Source organism: Talpa europaea (assembly GCF_964194135.1).
Source record: "Talpa europaea genome assembly, chromosome: 1".
In the NCBI taxonomy this organism is placed as follows: domain Eukaryota; kingdom Metazoa; phylum Chordata; class Mammalia; order Eulipotyphla; family Talpidae; genus Talpa; species Talpa europaea.
The window spans coordinates 33,474,207-33,494,897 of record NC_140073.1 but is presented as its reverse complement, the minus strand read 5'-3'; the positions used below and the strand labels follow the sequence as shown (position 1 = coordinate 33,494,897).

The 20,691-nt window shown below is 37.1% G+C and overlaps 1 protein-coding gene across 1 annotated transcript in view; it reads right to left on the bottom strand.

Annotated features, from left to right (window-relative positions):
- Positions 1-16,917, bottom strand: part of IPO7 (importin 7) — a gene marked incomplete at both ends in the record, with an annotated part of 44,292 nt that extends 27,375 nt beyond the window's left edge. The window contains 4 exons of the mRNA XM_084240605.1: positions 701-859; positions 2,659-2,812; positions 3,630-3,711; positions 16,834-16,917. Coding sequence (XP_084096731.1) covers positions 701-859; positions 2,659-2,812; positions 3,630-3,711; positions 16,834-16,917 — 479 coding nt within the window. The remainder of the gene's footprint in view (positions 1-700; positions 860-2,658; positions 2,813-3,629; positions 3,712-16,833) is intronic.
- Between the last annotated feature and the right edge of the window lie 3,774 nt (positions 16,918-20,691).

Genomic DNA, 20,691 nt, shown 5'->3' with positions numbered 1-20,691 from the left:
AAGCCACCATCATGGTGTAAGTGTTCCTCTTGCTTTCCTCATTATTTTCTAATATCAAAATTTTAAAATGCCTACAAATTTCATCAGACACTTAAGAGAAAATCCCTTCATAATCTGGCTTACTCCTTTCAGTGCTATACCTCAACTTCCGGGGTTAGATTTTTTTCTGATCCCTAAACCCAGTTCTAAAATGATTCCTTGCCTAAAATTGTTATTACTGATACTAATTATCTGTATGAACAATAATTTGCTCAAATATGTAAACACTGAAATATGTGACTATGACAGGTTCTTAAAACTTATCAAGAACCCAAATTCAGACAAAAATTCACAGAAAGCCAAATGTAACAAAAAAAGCTCCAGTGCTCAGTGTATTCTGATCCCCATAAAATTTTTAAAATTTTGTCTTTAGACCCTTCATCAAGACATAATGAGGAGCCCATACTGAGGAATCAGCAATAACTTGGTTTTTGAATAGGTAAGAAAAAAGGGCATGAGAAGTTTCTTATTAAATCAGAAGTTCTTATTAAATCAGACTGCAGAATTAAGGATATTATTGCAAAAAGAATTAAAATCAACACATAATTCACTAACTTTCACATTATACCAAATGTAATTTTAGATGTTCAAACAAATTAGCTTAAGTTTTCTAAGCATTTCCTAGTTCTCAAAATTCTACAGGAATGAGAAAGACACTTACTCATAATTTTTTACAAGCTGATAAAGACAAAGAAGAATTCCTAGCCAACAAGCACTGTTATCAGACTGAAGATAAAAGCCAATTTTGTCCACAATGGCAGTCCAGCGGCTTGGATAATCATGTTTGATGATGTGATGAATGCATGTAGTAAGCTGTACCCTGAAAATCAAAAATAATAGCAAGTAAAAAGACAAAATATTCTCACCTCATACAAAGAAAATGGCTTGTTTAGATAAAAGTCATTCATCAAAAACTACCTGTTCCTACTGATTTAAAAGAAACCCAGTAGAACCTCCCTGGTGGCGCAAGGGGTTAAGCAAAATAAATAAATAAATAAAATAAAAGCACTATGAAGCTATCCACAGCCACTGTAGCACAAGTTCCATCCCGGCCAGGGAGCCAACCCACATGGCATAGCAGACCTCTTCTGTCTTGCCCACTGCTCCCCTCAGCAGTGTATCTTAGTAAATCTGCCTGTTCTGCTCCCCACTCTGTCTCTGGTAATCCTCTCACCCTCCACAACTCTTGCCTGTACCCCAGTTCTTATATGCATAAATAAATAAATCTTTAAAAAAAAACCCAGTAAATGTTAGAAATGCAGGTGATTTTTTTATTCCTATCAACTGACAAGTTTCATTTAGAACATCAATTATTCTCACTAAATATTCTGCAGATTCATGAGTTTTCAAGTCGTGAAAGATATAAAATATGTAACATTTTAGTTTTCTTTACCTTCTTTCTCTAGTACAGTATGTTTCACATGAAGTTTACAAAAAAAAAAAAAACAACAAAAAACCCACAACAAAGTCATAGACACAAAAAGATTGGTGGTTTACACTGGTGAGAACGGCACACATTAAAAAAGCAGGCAACAACAAATGTTGGTGAGGATGTGGAGAAAAAGGAACTCTCCTACACTCCTGGTGGGAATGCAAACTGGTCCAGCCACTATGGAAAGCTGTGCGGAGGTTTCTCAAACTACTAAAAATGGAGCTACTATATGACCTAGCAATTCCACTCTTAGGAATCTACTCAAAGGACACAAAAATTAATTCAAAAAGATAACTGCACCCCTATGTTTACTGTAGCACTATTCACAATAGGTAAGCTATGGAAACAACCCAAATGCCCAAAAATAGATGACTGGATCAAGAAGATGTGGTATATATACACAATGGAATACCATTCAGCAATCAAAAAAGATAAAATAATGCCATTCATAGCAACATGGACAGAGTTAGAAAGGATCATGCTCAGTGAAATAAGGCAGAAGGAAAAAGAAAAATATCGAATGGTTTCACTTATAGGAGGAATATAGGGGGGCTTCCCTGGTGGAGCAAGGGGTTAAACACCACACTATGCAGCAATCTGCAGCTGTAATAATCCAAAACAAAACTAGGCAGGCAATTATAAATAAGAGACATTCTGCGAGGAAGGGGAAGAAAAGGGATCAAAATAGGGGAGAGAAGAGCACAAGGGACTATGGTGATGGTTCATGGGTGAACTGGTGGTGGGAATTTTATGGGGAATACACAAGGATGTGAAAGATATAAATAAAAATATATAAAAAAAGGAGAAAGATTGGTGGTTATGGGGGGCGAGGGGAAGGTTCCGGGTAGGGTGGGTCAACTGTATAGTGATAGAAGGAAACAAGGTATGATAGTGAGCATGCAGTATACACAGTGTATACAGATGTTGAATTACAATGGTATACACCTGAAAATTTATATATATAGTTATATGTCAATGTCACCTCAAGCTAAAAATTTTTAGTTTTAATAAGTATAAACTGCAACTGCAGTGAGAAAAGTTCCCGTTACAGAATTTTTAAGTTAGTTGCCACAAAGTGACAGATTTATGTTCTTAAAAACCTCTACCTCACCCTCCCTCCAAAAATAACCCCCCCAAATTATGCACCCATGACAATGGATAAATTAAAAATATACATATATATATACCTGATGAGCTCGGGAGAGTGGATAATGGCTTCTACAATGTTTTCTCGAATACAATGTCGATCTTCTTCTGGAATAGTATAAGGGGATATATCCCCTGGTACTGCTTCCCGATCAGGCCAATATTGTGTTATCATATTTTTCAAATAGATAACACCTAAAATACAGATCAATTTGACAAAAGAATATTTATTATAACAGTATTGTAAATATCACTTTTAAAAGTCTATAGCTCAATTGTTTTCTTTCAGATCCACTGTTGTTACTAATAACGAAATGGAAAATGTCCCCTTCAAAAGCAAAAAGAAATGACAGTTGAAACTATAAAAGCACCCTTTTCCTACTAAATTAGAAATAAAGACTCAATGCTGACTAAGTTCCATTGAAATTAATATATTTTATAGGTAGAAAAAATGTTCCACTATTATGTTACTTACAAATTATTTAAAATCATGAAGAATTTACATTTGTTCATTATTTTCAATGTGTCACGCAGTATTTTATGTACCGAGAACACTATCATCAGTGAAACAGACCTGAGATTAAATTCTAACGACCAAAAAGGAAAATCTTACTAATATTTTAAATGAAGTAAGCAAAAAACAAAAAAAACCTGCTCTAGGGAAAAAGAAAAGCAAGATATGTGACTAAAATATAAATGGCTCAGTGAAAGCATAAAGCTGTTAGCAAATTGGATAAACAAAGAGATTTGTATGTTAGAATCACTCATCAGGAAGGGAAATAAAATATATATAGTATTTTAATAAACCTCCACTTCCAACTTCTTTTAATTCAATGTATTACAATTACTTCAACTTCTATGACCAGGTATAGAGACATTTACTGTTTGTAGCAAACACATGAGGGCAAACCAACCCCTAAAGGACTACCCCAAGATATGCCTGTTATTCAGGTATGGGTCTTTTAAAACAATATATTTGCATACACCTAAGAAAAGAATTCTGGAGACTTGCCTGCTTGTCTCACAGGTAAATCCAGTTGTTCCGACATAGTAATCTGAAGCAGTGTTGAAACAAAATTCAGAGACTTGTGTGCCTACAAACAAAAAAATACATTTTAAATTTCTGCAAATATTCTTAGTACTCTATTCCACAGCATGACTGGCTCAAAGTTGATTCCAGCCTTATTTCCCAACAATCACTATAATGATCTCAAAAAATTTAATACTCTAATTTCTAAAACATTTTGGACGTTTGTACATGCCTGCATATACACGGTACTTCCATGTACCCCTAACTAGCATTCTTAATCTACACGGCGTCAGCGGCTCAAAACAGTAAATTAATGGTAATTATGTTCCCATAGCCCAAAATATAACATACCAAATCATACCAAATAGGAACTATTCTACTTTTGGACAGTAGGGGAAAAACCTGTATAGTTAGTGCTGGGATAGTGGATTTATAGAGCTATCTTTTATGTATTTGTTTACCAAATTTTATGCAATGGAAATTGGACCACGTTCATCAACAGTACAAAAAGGGTAGTTTCCTTCCCCCTACCCTGCCCCTTAAAACAACCACCTAACAAAGTCATCATCTTCCAGCACAAGTTTTAACCATTTTTCTACATTTGTTCACATGAACAATAGTGACTTTTTCTTTTAGTTTCCTCTTTACAACCCCCCACCCCACCCCCAAACATTGTACAAAGCACAATCTTAGAAGCAAAAAAAAAAAAAAAATCACTTTGAATATAAAAAAAATCTTACTCATTAGAACCCAGAGTGATACTTCATTCATTCATTCATACAAAAATTATTTAGATTTTTTTTTTGTTCAAGACACTATGTCTGGAGCTAAGACTAGAGCACTGAACAAGACAAGGCCCCAAGACCTCACGGAAACTTAAAAATTTAGAAAACAAGATAATCAAACAGGTAGTTGCATAAAGTATAATGGAAGAAGCAGAGAACACTGGAAGAACTGAAAGATGTACTAACTGGAAGAAGTAATGCTTAAATTTAAGACTTTAACAGGAGTTAGGTAAGTGAAAGGGAGGTATTTGGCCTTTCCAATATTCTAAATAGATGTGAATATAGTCAACAACTATCATTTTCTTGAAACATGTTTCCACTCATGCAATTCATACACTTTTCCTCGCCCCTTCTCAGGCTCCTTTGCAAGCAGATTATCGAAAAATTCTTGATGGCACCAGGACTCAGTAATAGCTGATTTTTTCCACCTCCAGCTGATCTCATCCATCCCCAACTGTAAGTACCATCTGTATGCTAAATGTTACACCCAGTTTTATCACTCCAACAGAGCAGAGCTATTTAGCATCCCGTATCTTCATTTTATCATAGGTTTCTCAGATTTACTATGTTGTTCAAAGCCTCACGCCTCTTCCCCCTAAAAGCTGTTGTTACTTTTTACCAGCTATCCTAACCTTTCTCATCCCTATCCTGTTAACTTCCCTTTTCTCTATGCCAATTCAGTATGTATCCTGTCAATTTTATATCCATTTTCTTTTTTTTTTTATAGAGGCATGTTTATTTGTTTGTTTGTTTGTTTGTTTTGTTTACACATGCACTGGGTACAGTCAGAAGAATTCACCAGAGCCAGAGCGGGGAGCAGAGCAGGCAGAAGGACCGAAGTACACTGCTGAGGGGAGCAGCGGGCGGCAGGAGAGGTCTGCGCGCCATGTGGGACCCTCCTCTGGTGGCCGGGGAGCAGACGGGGATCGAACCGGCGCCACAGAGGCCGCGGGCAGCTTGGCAACCCAGCGCTCAACTGCTGCGCCACCGGGGAGGCCCTCCAACCATCTTTAAAATTATCAATCCATTCCCTGGTAAGCCTTTTAACAGCATTCTATTCTACTACTCAAAGTGCATAAATAAGGCCCTGCATAATATTCACTATCATTTAAGCAAACTTTATGCCTTTCTAGCCTTCACTAACTTCTTTCAATAAGCCCATTTCAGACTTTCTACTCTCAACACTTCTCTCCAACACTCCACCAGAGTTAACTGGTTCAGTCTCACATTCTTTGGGTTTCAACTTAACATTTCCTTAGAGAAGCCTTTCCTGACTGATCACTCAAGCTAAAATTAGGCTCCCAATTACTCCCACAATCTCCCCAGTTTTTTTTTTTCAACATTCATTACCTATTTATAATTATATTTGTAGAGTAATTCTGTCTGCCTCTCCTATTAATTAGACCTTAAGCTCCACTTTAGTAGGGACTATACTATTTGTACAGCCTGTTCTTCATATGATGCCCTTCATTTAAGACATTAAACAAATTTAATAAATAACTAAATGAAGCAATAATAAAAATGCCTTGGAAGCAGTTGCGATCATCCAGAGGTAGGGTGAAAAAGGGTATTTATATTTAAGAGGCACAGAGATGAACCCACAAAGGATATACTACTAGCCATACTAGTACTATGGCACTTTTTAGGTCACTTTTTAAAATTATGTATATATCTTATCCTGCACATTATGAACTCCTGAAACAGAATACCAGAATCACAAAGGCCAGGTTATAAATGCAGGGGATAGCACTTCTTTCACTTCTAACCCTTGAACAAATTGACTCAGAAAAAATGTCTTTTTTTACAAAATTAATATAATAAAATCTACTTCACAGGATGGCTGTAAGGAACAAATAAAACACAAAAAGTATTTTAGTAAATATATTAAAACAAATGTTTACATATCCATATACAACAGAAACCCATCTTTCTCAGTATGTTTTAAAGTTGGTAAGTAGGTCATAAGTTAAACACTGCCCCAATTACTCTTTAGTTCCTTAAAATACCTGTAAAATACAGCTTATGTGATTTTGTGTATATAACATTCTCTGGTGTTATCCCCCTCTGAATTGAAAAAGACTGTTTTTGATGATTGGAACCCAAAACGAAGATGTTGGTTTAAATTTAGAAGTCATGTTAAACCACCTACCACTTTTTTTTGACACATAACAGCTACATGTGAATTAAAGTGAACATATGATGCTACTCATGGTTTGGCAAAACCTAAATATGACGCCGACAGCTGAAAGTCGTAAGTGTTATCATCAAGAAGATAAAAAGCAAAAGTTTTATATGTTCTAAGAGTTAATTACTCCAAAACAAAAATGAGCAAATATGTGCACATGTGAATTACAAAATTAGTACAAGTAGAGACAGTCCCACCCCAAAACAAGATATGCAATACACCAAAGTACTGGTGAGGATATAGAAAGAAATGGAACTCTAGTTGCTGACAGATGTAAAATAGGTACAGCTATATTGGACAATTGACAGTTTGGAATATGTACCTAACTTACAACATAGCAACTTCACCCTTAATATATGAGAGAAACAAGGGTTTATAGCCACAATAATACCTGTGTATTAAGAAGTGAATATTTAAACAAACATGGTATAATTCATATATGGAAATACACAGTAACTTAAAAAATATCCTATGAAATCAAGCAATAATATGGATCTTAAAAACACTGAGAGGCTACATGAGTATATACCATGTATTTTTATTTATAGGAAGGTCAAGGACAGGCAAATCTAATTTAGTCAATAGTGATACAAGTAACCTGGCAGTACCTAAGTAAAAATTACAGTTGTAACTATTTTTATATGTAAATTAGTCCTCACTTAAAAAAAAAAACCAACTTCTTTTAACTGAATAATTTATTATAACGTTCTTTATAATAGCCCCAAAGTAAAAACCCACACATTACCAACTGCTGAATGGATAAGCAGAGTATGACATATATAATACAATGGAATATTATCTGATGATAAAGAATGAAGTACTAACACATATTATAATGTGTATGAACCTTAAAAACATATTTGTGAAAGATAGTCACAGAAAACTATACTTGATTTCACTTACACAAAACAGGCTAAATTATAGAAAGAAAGTGACCTAGGACAGGGGGTGGGGGTAGGGAGTCACCTGCTATTGGGAATGGGGGTTCTTTTTGGGGTGATATTGTTCTTAAGTTTGTGGTGATGGGTGCTTTAACTCTGAATATACTAAAAACCACTGAACTGAACTCTGAAGTGGCTGAATTCAATGAAGTCCTAATTTTTTTAAAAAAATCTCAAGAGAAGCACTTATCATTTCATTACTCTGGTTTAAGTCACTTTACCTTCAAAAACATAAAAATACAAATCTAAAACATGTTTAGTTAGTAAAGTAAAAGGAAGTAATTTATTGGGGTTATGGGAATATTCTAAAACTAGACTGCAGTGAGAGTTGCAGTTTGATTTAGTAGATCTAAAAAAATCTTTGATGTTCACTTAAAACAGCTGAATTTTATGATACATAAACTATACTTCAATAAAGTTTAAAAACAAACAAAAAAGCCTACAGGTTTGTAAAAGTATTAAACACAGATCAAATAAAAGAACACATAGTAACTGTTCAAATTAGGGGAAAAAAATCACTCTTTTAAACAATAGGTAACAACTATCTAGCATTCTTGGGTGTTGCAAACTATCACATATTTAAAAGAATTTCTTTCACATATTAACTATTATATATCATGTTATATTTTAAAAAACTTTATGGTGATTTTAAAAATAAACTAGCATCAATCACAAAAATCCTTTAAAATTTGATTAATTACGGAATTATTCCCAACAATTTGGCAAACATCAAGACATCTCTGAGAGGATGCTACAATAAATTTTTTATATGAGGCAATGTATTAATGAAACTTCTGGATGCTAGCACTAATTAAAGGCCCTTCTTCAAGATCTTAGCTTCTAGTAGAGAACCACAAAAAATGAAATAACAAACAGGACATTACACATCATTAAGTAGAGTTAAAAATGCTAATAATACTCATTTAAAAGACACCAACCATAACACAAAATTTCCTTTCTAGATAACTTCTTAGTTTGATATTATTTCTTCATCAACCAGATAATTCAACATTCACCCTTAACCATCTCGTTAATATTCTTCAACTGCCCCCAACTCCATCACTATTAACCTCACCCCCCTTACTGTCACTTACAATGTGTCAGATATTTTTTTTTTTAATTTTTTTTTTAAATATTTATTTATTTATTTATACAAGCACTGGGTACAGTCAGAAGCGCGGGAGGGTGAGAGAATTCACCAGAGCCAGAGCGGGGAGCAGAGCAGGCAGAAGGACCGAAGTACACTGCTGAGGGGAGCAGCGGGCGGCAGGAGAGGTCTGCGCGCCTTGTGGGACCCTCCTCTGGTGGCCGGGGAGCAGCCGGGGATCGAACCGGCGCTGCAGAGGCTGCGGGCAGCTTGGCAACCCAGCGCTCCACCGCTGCGCCACCGGGGAGGCCCAGTGTCAGATATTTTTTATAGAGAGAAAAGATCATTCCAAGATAGTTTGACAGATTAATTAAAATTTGAGTTAATTTTAAAGCCCTTATACTCATAGACATGGGGAGAAAAGATTATTTTATTTTTTACACCAGTTTTTCATTTTTGCACAATGTATGCATTTTCATCTTGGCTACATTCCCCAGAGAAAAAATTTTTAAAAGTATGTCTTAAAAAAATATGTTAAAATTATTATTAAGAGAATAAAAATAAACAGTGAAAGACAAAAATGAAAAGGTAAACTGTGGCCACCTCAAGATCTAACAAGTGCAAACTGTGGGGAAAAGATTTACATAATCAGATAGATCTACGCTACAGGAAGATGAGATCTTAAAGCAGTATGAAGGATGCAATTCTAGCATAGATGACTGTAAAACATGACAGGAGAGAAACTATTATTACAACAGGTGATAATATACCTGAAAAACTTCTACTCCACAGGTAGCTTCACCCATCCCACAAAATAAGTAACTTTACAAAAGGAAAAAAAAAAAAGCAAAGAAAACCACATAAAACCAAATGATCAGATTCCCCGACTTTAGTAATCTTAACCTATTTAATCCTGTCCCCACCCCTTTGTAGCATTACCACTCACTAACTCTGTAAGCAGAAATTGCTTTCTTCAAAGCTACCAATATTTTAAAAGCTTCTATGGCTTCCTCTCCCCCAGTCTTCATTTTAATCTCTCTCATTTTAACAACCCTTTCTTTTATTAGTTACTTTTTACTTACTACAAAAGTAGAAAATATATAAAATTCATTTAAGGAAAAAGGACATTTAAATTACCTACAACAAACCTTTCTTGAAATTCCTTTTCTCAGCTTCTTCCTATAGTATGTATGTACAGTATTGGCCAGTCTCCGTTCTACTATTTCTCAAAGTCCCCAAAATGGTCATGGCCTAAAGTGTAGCCCTCTGGTCCACCTCACACCTCTTGATCACACTACTGCCTTTGTCATCACCTGAAGAATAAAGATCACTTTTCCATTGCTGCTTTTTCTCTTAAACTTCAATTTCATATTCTCAAATGCCTTCTAGACATTTTCTCCTTGATATTTTACCAGCTCCTCAAACCAAGACTTAATCCTTTAAGTCAAAATGTTTTCTTCAAAATGAATTTCCCCTCTAGACCCACATTCTCCAATGTAATCAACAAATGTCAATGCATTTTAAAACTTCCTTTTTGAGAGGTAACTTTTTATTATTTCTCCCCAATGGAATACCAGACACCTTCAATTAGCAACTATACTTCATACCACTTAAAAGTGGCAGTGACTTAAGATTTTACATAAAATGAACACAACCAGGAAATTGCAAGAGCCAGTAATATCTAACCCTTGTTTTACTAAAGAATTTAACAAGGCAAATATTGTATGTATTTACCCACATAAAATATGAGACATAGTGAGGTTAAGACCGGAGAATCAGGGCTGGGCTGAAGCTCTTCACTGTTTCTTCCTCCCTTTTCATTAAAGTGATCATACTTAAATGTTTTCAAACAAAGTTTAAAAAAACTTTTAGTGACCAAAAAAGAACCACTTTAAATCACACTTGTCTTTAATGTTCCACTGACAAAAACAATATAAAATGATATATTAATCTACAACAAATTAAAAAGAAAAATGTCAGGCCTCCCTGGTGGCGCAAGGTGTTAAGACGCAACCTATGAAGCTAACCGCAGCCACTGCAGCATAAGTTTGATCCCCACCAGGGAGCTACCCACATGGGGCAGCAGACCCCTCCTGACTCACCTGCTGCTCCCCTCAGTAGTGTATTTCAGTCAATCTGCGTGTTCTGTTCCCCGCTCTGTCTCTGGTGAATCCTCTCAACCCCCACACCTCTGGCCTGTACCCCAGTTCTTGTATGCATAAATATATAACATCTTAAAAAAAAAAAAAAAAGAAAAATGTTTTCTTACAAATATTAATATGGTGTTATCTTTTCTTCAGATCTTTAGCATGCTCTATCACTGTATAACTTCCTGTCTAATAACCAAATTACCCAGGGACTTTCTCCCAAATTCAGACCAGTATGTATATCAATATATTCCCAATTAAGGAAAGCTACTTGTTCAGACTACAAACTACTTGTCTTCCAAAAACATACATACCATAGTCTCATATTTTGTTGAACACATGCCCTCATTCTGCACTTTTCCAGACCTAAAATTTTCATTACTTTGTAAAACCCTTCAATAAAATGAAATCAAATTAGCCATTAAAAATAAAGTAGGCAGCACTCCCACTGCCCACCTGTGACTATGCAGGTGCCTCTTCTTACCAACTCTCTCCCTCTGCAGGGCAGCAGCTTTCGGGCTGCCCGTGACCTGTACCATGCCGTGACCTGTACCATGCCAGGGCTTCTCTTCACTGACCTCCCACAGCGAAGGTTGCTCTCCTCAAGACCGCCCGCCGCCGGCAACCGTGAAGGTCTCTCTTAGCAAAACCTGTCCCTTTCCGTTTCCCTAATAAACCTGCTCTTTAAATATTAAAAAAAAAAAAATAAAAATAAAGTATCACTTATAGTAGAAATAGTGACCATCTGTGAATATCCCAGAAGTAACTCAGGATAGTTTATGAACTTAAAAGATAAACAGAAAACATAAAGAAATTTATCAATATAAAAAATTTATCAAAGCTAAGCCCACTTCCTGAAAAAGTAATATAAGAAAGCAGCATTTCTACTGACATAACCATTTCATAGCATATTAAATGAGGAACAGGGTATTTATATGCCTTCTAAGTAAGCCTTCTAATTCCTGTTAGGGCACTGTTCGTGGTTCCAAGTAGAAGGTGGGAAGAATATTGATGCTGAGGCCATATCTGCCTTACCTAATTTAAGTTTCCTCATCCAAACATAGCTTTATTATAGTCCTAACCACACAGAATTCCAGAAAGGCATGGATGATGCCTTCTTTGCATCTTCCACTTAGTTCAGTGCCTAGAACAAAGACACTTGCTTTTAAATGAACCAACCTGAGAACTATCATTAAGATAAATATCAATACTTCAAAAAAAAAATTTGACATTACATTTAAAGCGTCGGCTTCTCCAGAAAGGAAAAAACCCTATAATGACAAAATATTACCAAGGATGTAAAACAATGACTTCAATAAAAAAAAAAAATAGATAAATTAAAACACTTCAGTTTTATGGAAGCCAGGACTTCTGTCTCGTGTTATTGTATTGAATCTTCAGCAGAGATAGTACTTGTCATATGTTTTTTTACCCCCAATTTTTTTCCAAATAACAGAAACAACTATTGGTTGAGTGTCTCTACCGTTAGCTAAGTATTCCATGGCCCAAAAAAGAAAAATCTTCATTTTATTCCCACAGAGATGAGTAAAAATCAATAAATTCTTAAGTAGACAAGAAAGCAATCACCTAGTTCACATAGAAATAGGTTAAAATGTAAGGAATAATATATAAGATTAGGTGTTGAGTATTGAGTTCACAATACCATGGAAGATCAAAACAGGAAAAGATGTCATTTAAGATGGATTGACAAGGTTTATGGATAGGAAAAATTTTAGTTCTAGGTGGTAAGCGCTTAATAGGAGGGATAAGCAGCATAAGGTTTATGTAAGAGAGATTTCCATTGAAGAACACTGGCACCAAAAAAAAAAAAAAAAAAAAAAAAGGCAGAAAGAGAGAAGAGATTATTGCCTATTATAACCTGCCAAAAACCTTCAGAAATGTTTTATCTTTATTTTACGAACAAAAAAAACCAAGTACTTCTGTGTGTGTGCTTATGTACATGTAGGAAGTAACAGCCTTTGTATCCCTAAGAGCAAACTGTCTTTGGAACATAATAATTAATGCTGAATCAATACCAAATGTTACATATTTTAGATTACCTAAACAAATTTTTTAAAAAGATTTATTTATGCATATAAGAACTGGGGGACAGGTCAGAAGTGTGGAGGTTGAGAGAATTCACCAGAGAGAGAGTGGGGAATCGACCGAAATACACTCCTAAGGGGAATAGCCGGTGAGTCACGAGAGGTCTGCTGTGCCATGTGGGTAGCTCCCTGGCTGGGATCAAACTTGTGCTGCTGTGGCTGCGGTTAGCTTCATAGGTTGCATCTTAACACCTTGCGCCACCAGGGAGTCCCCTACCTAAACAAATTTTTTTTAAAAATTGCTCTTCTAGATATACAAGTCAATAAAATACTTCATTTAAATGAGAAGTGACAGATCCTATAATACAATCTGATTGAAAGGTGAGTATTTTTGGTATTTCCAACTATTATTTGAGTTCTTATTTTTCTCTGCATTCAATAAATATTTACTGAGAGCCAGGTATGGTGCTTATAACTGTGCCACTTTCCATGTTAATGCTGTCTACCAGTGATCCCATTGTTCGAAGGACATGTATTCTTTCTCCATTAGTGCCATTCTTTTTCTACTAAGATACGCAAGTACCAAGTTACTAGACCGAGGTAGCAAACAAAATGTATGGCATGCTGGATTTGTCAATCAACTGGCACTTACGCAGTAGTTCTTGTAATCTGGACAACTTAGTAGGTATCAATCATTTTTTTATGTCTGATCTCACACAACCCACATAATAAATGATATACATACTACTACTTTGTTCATTTTATACTCTTCTAAGTGTGTGCATATGTACACGTAGGAAATGACAGCCTTTGTATTCCCAAAGGATACATAAGGAAAATGAGGTTGAATAACTTTCCTAAGATCTTCCAGCTAGCACAGAATGCTTCAGTATTTAAAAAAAAAAAAAGTGTTCAGGGAATTTTCAATTGTATTTCCAAGAATACTGGCATTTTAAAATGCTTTTCTCCAGTCTTTGAGGCAGTTTATTACATAAAGATATTTCAGATTGGAACATGACAATGAGTTCCAAAACTGTTAACAGCAGTTAAAAAAAAAATCAAAATTCATAACCTACCAAAGAGTAAGTCAGCAGGAAATACTAATTCAGATACATCCTGAACACATCTGCCAAAGAGAATCCTTACTGTGGTCCCTAATAGTCTAATGGAACTTATAAATTCTGTCTGTATGCAGTACTTAAAATACATAAATACCCTAAAAATGCTTGAGGTGGGATGGCATATCAGAGTTAACAACTATACTATTTCAAAGTTACCTATCATAACAGGAAACCAAGAAGGCTAAAACTGACAAATACATCTGCAGCAACAAAAGACAAAAATTACCAACCTTGGAAACTCAAAAATTATATTAGGAAGGATGATAAAATATGTATGATAATTCAGTGCTAGAGAAAAAATAAACAAAGGGAGATAAGGGAGTTTGGTAGGCAGGGAACTCCTTTGCGATATGGAGACAGCTGAATATAATGACATGGAGCCTATGATAGAGGCAAGTGAGAGAACGAGACTGAGATAAATGTGAAAAAAGAGGTCCAACTAGATCGAACAGTAAAGTGCAATTCTCCACAAAGCAGGGGCACTTTCTTGTTGTTTTTTAATTATATAATTATAATACATTGATAACATTTACATTTACTTATTACTTAGTTGAAGAGATTCATTCAAATGTCAATGATTTCTTTTTAAATTAAATGAACCAAAAGATAGCCTCAGTTGAATGACACCATCATGTAATATTGATTCATTCTATCCTCCAAAGCATGAAGTGCCTGGCAGAAACAAAATGTTATTTCTTCATTCATACTAGAGTTAATTGCCTTCCAAGACTTATCTGGGATCTATTTCCTAAATCAAGGTTCTGTCTGACACAAAAACTTCAAAGCAAAAGTATTCAAATGAATGGCCTTCACTACAACGGCATTTAAGATTAGAGATGAAAATAAATATCCTAATAGAAAAGTTACCTTAGGAAAACTACTAAAAATTCCAAGTGTAACTACTGAAATAAATTTATAAAATGTAAATAGCTATCACAGAAACATAGACCAGATACCAAATTTTCTTTGACAGAAAGACAAGCAGTATATCCTGCTCTCCAGAGTACCTTAACAGCAGCTTAACTGTTAGGTGAAAAAATGCTTTGAATACTGTTTTAATTTGTTTGTCTTCTAAAAACTAGTATGTGAAATACCCCCATCACTATTAAAAGATGTTAGTGCATGTAACAAGACATCCAATACCTAGTTGAGGTATAAATGAACCGAATTTCAAATTTTGCAAGCAGTATTACTTATCCCAATTTTTCTTATTTAAGGAAACCAACTCTTTCTTTCAAATAGATATTCAAATAATTATACTCGAGTATGTTGAGTCAAAGTACTATCATAGAAGTCACTATACTTTAACTTGTAGGTTGTCTAGGTTTTACATATGCATCATAAATGTTCATCTTTACCTGTGTCTACCACAAAACAAAAATAAAGTAACCCCTAACATCCTCTATAGTTTACTAATGTTTCAAAGTAGGAAACTGTTTTAACTCACTATTTTACATGCCAAAGAAATCTAAGCTTCTCCCAGTGTGACTCTGAGCTTAAGAATTTGAGCATCATTTTGGTCTGGCCTACTGCTGGTCTCATTTCCATATGAAAGATTTAACTTTGTTCTGAAATAATTTTACACTTAATTTGTCTAAAGTTTGTGGGTGATCTTAAAGCACAAGTTCCTTGAAGGAAGGGATCTCAAATTAGCATTGTGCAGTCTCCATTAAAGATGTTCAACTTAGAATCCTGCTACTTATACTAAGTTAATCTAAATAACGTTTTGAAGCAATTTACCTACAAATTAAGAGGGCCATAAAGTAACCGAATTTCTCCTTTGAAGAGGAATTTTTTACGTTAAAAAAATGTTCACTAAATCTCACTAAAAGTAGCAGATTCGGTAGTATACCTACAACTATTAGCTAGTATAGGAAGTTACAACGTCCCTTTTAAGATGCCTTTACAATACTATTATTTAAAAAGTTGCAGAAATTTAGAAACAAAGGATGAAGCTGAAGAGAGCACCAAAAAAAAACCCCACATAGGACTTTTTTCCAAGCTTTGGCCCCCCAAAAATATAAGAAACCAACCCTCAGCGAGTGAATACGAAGCTCCGCACGTTTCAAAGCTTACCTTATCTCATCTGACTGTCAGTTTCTCTGTGGCCTGATTTTATGAATGGGAAAAACTCGGCATCAAAAGGTTAAGTGACTTGCCCAAGGTCACTCAAGAAACCAGTGGTTCCGCTCTCCACCTGAAAGGTGCAGTCACCCTTTCCACTACATCGCCCCATCGCCCCGACCGAGGCATTAAGAGTATCAAAAGCAGACAATCCGATTCAAATGGGCATCCTGCACTTCCCTCGCCCTGCCCAAGAGGGGGAGGACGCGGGGGAGTGGGGGGAAGGCTCTGAACGCTTTCCGTAGCAGCGCAGAGGAGAAAACTTGTGCAGGTCACTGATGAGTCAAGTGACAAGCTGACAGGCACAGCCCCCAATGGGCCAACTCTGCCTTCCCAGGAGCGCCTCCAAACCCGGCGCCACCAACACCGCTCCCGGAAACCTCCGAAAACCCTCGCAGGGAGTTTCGCCCCCACCCGGGCGCGAGGACCGAGCTGGGAGCGAGCCAGAGCGCGGCCGGCCACCCGAGCCTGCCATGTGTCCAGCCGGTCACGCCCGCCTCGCCTCAGTCGGCTCCTCACGCCTCAGCCGCAGACTGAGGCCCAGCGCAGGAGCCAGCGCGAAGGCTGCTCCGGCCGCCGGCGCCGCAGCAGCCCGAGGCGTCCCAGCGTGGCGCTCGCCGTCAGGTCCCCGCCCCACCCCTCCGGCTGGGCCTCGGCGACGCGGTCCGTGCCGCCCGCCAGGCCCGAAGGACTCGGCCGGCCGGGGAGCCCGCCCGCCCGCCCGTCGCCGCCGCCCGCCCGGCGTCCTTACTTCATTTAGCTGGCGCTCTGCGGCCTCACGCAGGGCTGGGTCCATGGTGCCCCGAAGGGCCTCGATAATGGTGTTGGGGTCCATCGCAGCGCGGACTCGGTCAAACCCTGAGCTCGGGTGCTACTGGGCCAGGAATAGCGCCGCTCACTGCGCACATGGACCCGCCGCGCTCCGCAGCGGCAACCGGCGCGAAAGGAAAGAGAAGCGCCAAGGCCCCGGATAGAACCTTTTCGCCTCAGCGTGGAGGCGGGAGATGCTCCGGCCACTTCCTGTCGGCGCGCCCGCGGAGCATCTTGGGAGATGTAGTCTCTGTCGACGCGCCTCAGCCCACGTGGCCGCCAGTTGTCGGTCTTAAAGACGAAACTTGGTGGCTGGGAAAGGAAAAAATGTGCAAACTACACAAAAAGAAAATTAAAGAGACCAGGCACATAGGGTTCGCACAATAATATGACTATGGTGGCCATAAGGGGAATCTGAAGCACGTGTGGTGCAATGTGTGAAAAGTATCACATTACGTAATATTTATATTATTACCAAATACTAAAATTATGGTTTTTAATCCAATAGCCAAATTTGGGGAGGAACTTTATATAAATCACCTCTAAATGCAGTGAAAGTAGAGTCCCTATTAAGGTTCACCTTCCTTGAAAACAGTTGAAGAAACAGTTTTTTAAAAAAGGCGGATGTCCTCCCTGGTGGCACAGCCGTTAAAGTCTCAGCACTATCAAGCTATTGACAGCCACTGCTGCTTCAGTTTGTTTCAGTTCGATGCCTCGCCAGGGAGCTGACCCACATGGCACTATAGACCTCTCCTGGTTGGCCCACTGCTCCCCTCAGCAGTGTGTTTCAGTGGATCTGCCTGTTCTGTACCCCACTGTCTCTGGTGAATCCTCTCATCCTCAGTACTTCAGATCTACACGCCAGTTCTTGTATGCATAAATAAATAAAATAAATCTTAAAAAAAAAAAGAATGCAAGCAAAAAAAGGAAAGTTTCAGAAAGGTTAAACAAATTGCTCAAAGTCACTTAGTAAGAGGTTCACCTAGAATTTTAAGGATAGGAAGGCTGTTTTTAATTTTTCATTCTCTCCACTGACTCTCTCCACATATCTCTCTCCAGAGGTATGTCTAACAATATGGGGTTAAGCAAATTATAAAAATCCAGTCATAAAATATTTCACAGCCATCAAAAAATACAAATGTGACAACATGAAAACATGCAAGGATATGGCTTTGTAACATGGACAAAGGATGGGAAAAGAAAGTAATTGATTTTCTAGAATAGTAAGATGAAATTTCCTTTTAATATCTGCTATTAGTGTAATAAATTTACTTGAAATACATACTTAAAATGAATTATAAGCCTTCAAATAAAATTTGTGAAAGGATCACATATTGTTTTTAGTTTTTTAAAAAAAAAAAAGAGAGAGGGCGAGAAGGCAGGGGTGGTATACGAAACTATTCCCCCCGAAATAGTGAACTTTGCAATATTACCTTTTAAAAGATTATTTTAAGGCCCCACCACCACAATATTAGTATCTTATAAGACACTCACTGTGTCTGGAAGTGAGATAGAATTATTCCTAACTTACAAATAAAGAATCTAAGACTCAGATTGGGCTACTTAGATTGTAAAAAGTCAGTAGATTTTTCACAATATAACCTGTAGTTAGTTCTATCATTGTACTAATAAAATCTAAGAATTTTCTTTTCTTTACTCCATTCCTCAAATGAGGATTATGTTTTATTCATTTTTGTATCTTTGTCTCCTACCACAGAACTTGAATGTCTAATAGGAGTTCAATATTTTAATGAATAAATGAAGAAAGTAATGAATAATCTCATAATGACTTGCTGGCTGAGCCAGAACTGAAACTTCAGTCTTCATGATTTCAAAATTTGTACTCTTTGCCCAGCTACATATCTATTTTAGATTGCAAAATTTACTTGTACATCATGGAATTGTGACAATTATAGCATAGCACAACGTGTGTAAAAGCAGCTGGCACCTAGGAGGTGCTCCAAAAATGTTAATTCCTTCTCCCTAAAACTAAAAGGAAGGAGTGATAATGAAAAAGATGGTTTTTAAATTGTAATACTGGAGCAGAGAAGAGTACAATGGACTATGGTAGAGGACTATGAAGGATACTTGGCGGTAGGAAAACTATGGTGACCACACCCGAGGGGAGAAATCACATATTGTGAAAAAGCAAACAAGGATGTAACGTAATGATATGTCATTAAATTTTAAAAAATTCAAAAATATTCAACAAAAAAACTGTATTATTAGAAACTTGGATCTAACTAAATTTGTAGACCTGTGGCTGGAGCAGTGTCTGTGTCTCATGCTTTAGAGAGACTAGAATTCACAGGGTGTTAAACCCTGTCTGGAGAGCCAAAGTTCCTTTTTTCATACAAAATACTGACCCCAGGACCCTTCCAGAGCGTAGCTGGCAGTGTGATTAGCACACTCAGTTTATTTGTAGGTTTATTTTTAATTTGTCAGACTAGTGACACAGAATGTGAATTACCTGACTAGAAATTTAGATGTGAGCTGCTTCAGGGCAAAGACAATGTTTATCTCTTTGTGGCAGACACAGAAATGAGTGGATACACAATAAATAAATGTATGAAGAGTAAAGGGAAATGTGCAATGGTAGGCCTGCATAAATATAAATAGGTAACCTTATTTCACCCTTCAATACTAATTGCCAGTGCCCTAGCCAATATTGATAGGAAAGGGTCAGAAACAGCCAGACAAGTCTGGAAGGAAAAGAACAAAATCAAAATTAAGATAAACCCTGCCATGTTAACAATGGCAGGTTAACACTCTCCAGAGTTTTCTCCCCTTGTCTGTTTCAAGTATCTCCTTCCATGTCCCCCAAACCCCTGGGACAAGTTCAAGGCCTAGAAGCAAGTGCAGCTTCTTCACATGTATCTCTGTTCCATGTGCCTCCTCAGGTCTCCTTCTTGCTTTTCATCCTTCTTTTTTCCTTCATCCTAGAGGCTAGCTCTCCACAGCCCCTACAGCCCATCCTAGAGGCCAGTCTCCTCTCTGGCTTCTCCTCCCTGCTTAGCTCCACACTTCCTTGGCGGTCAGGGAACCTGGAAACTCCCCTTTTCCTGGGGACCACCTTGTTACAATATCAGTAATTATGGGATATCTTCCAAAATCCATCAATTCAGACAAATCTGCCTAGGCCATAAAGAAAACCCACCACACCTCTGGCTTACACCCCAGTTCTTGTGTGCATAAGTAAATAAAAAAATAAATCTTTTTTTAATATTTTATTTTATTTTATATATTTTTTTACATCATTTTTCATTTTTGCACAATGCATGCACCCTTATCCTGCCTATATTCCCCACACAATTCCCAAGCCCCCATCCTGACTCTAATCCCTCCTCACCTCCCCCCACCACACACAGTGTGTCCCTGGTTTACAGTTGCCTGTTGATTTTGATTTTTACTTTATTATAGTTAGTCTTTTTCCTGGTCCCTTATTTAGGTTTTCTAAATTACTGCTATGAGTGGGACCATCCAGTGTTTTTTCTTTTTCTTTCTGGCTTATTTCACTGAGCACGATCCCTTCCAGCTCCATCCATGTTGCTTGCAAATTACCTGAGTTTATCTTTTTTGATTGCTGAGTAATATTTCATTGTGTATATGTATCACATCTTCTTGATCCAGTCATCTATTTTTGGGCATTTGGCTTGTTTTCATAGCTTAGCTACTGTAAATAGTGCTGCTATAAACATAAGGGTGCAGGTGCCCTTTTGAATTAATGATTCTGTGTCCTTTGGTAAATACCTAGGAGTGGAATTGCAAAAAAAAAAAGTTTCACACAACCAATTCACCT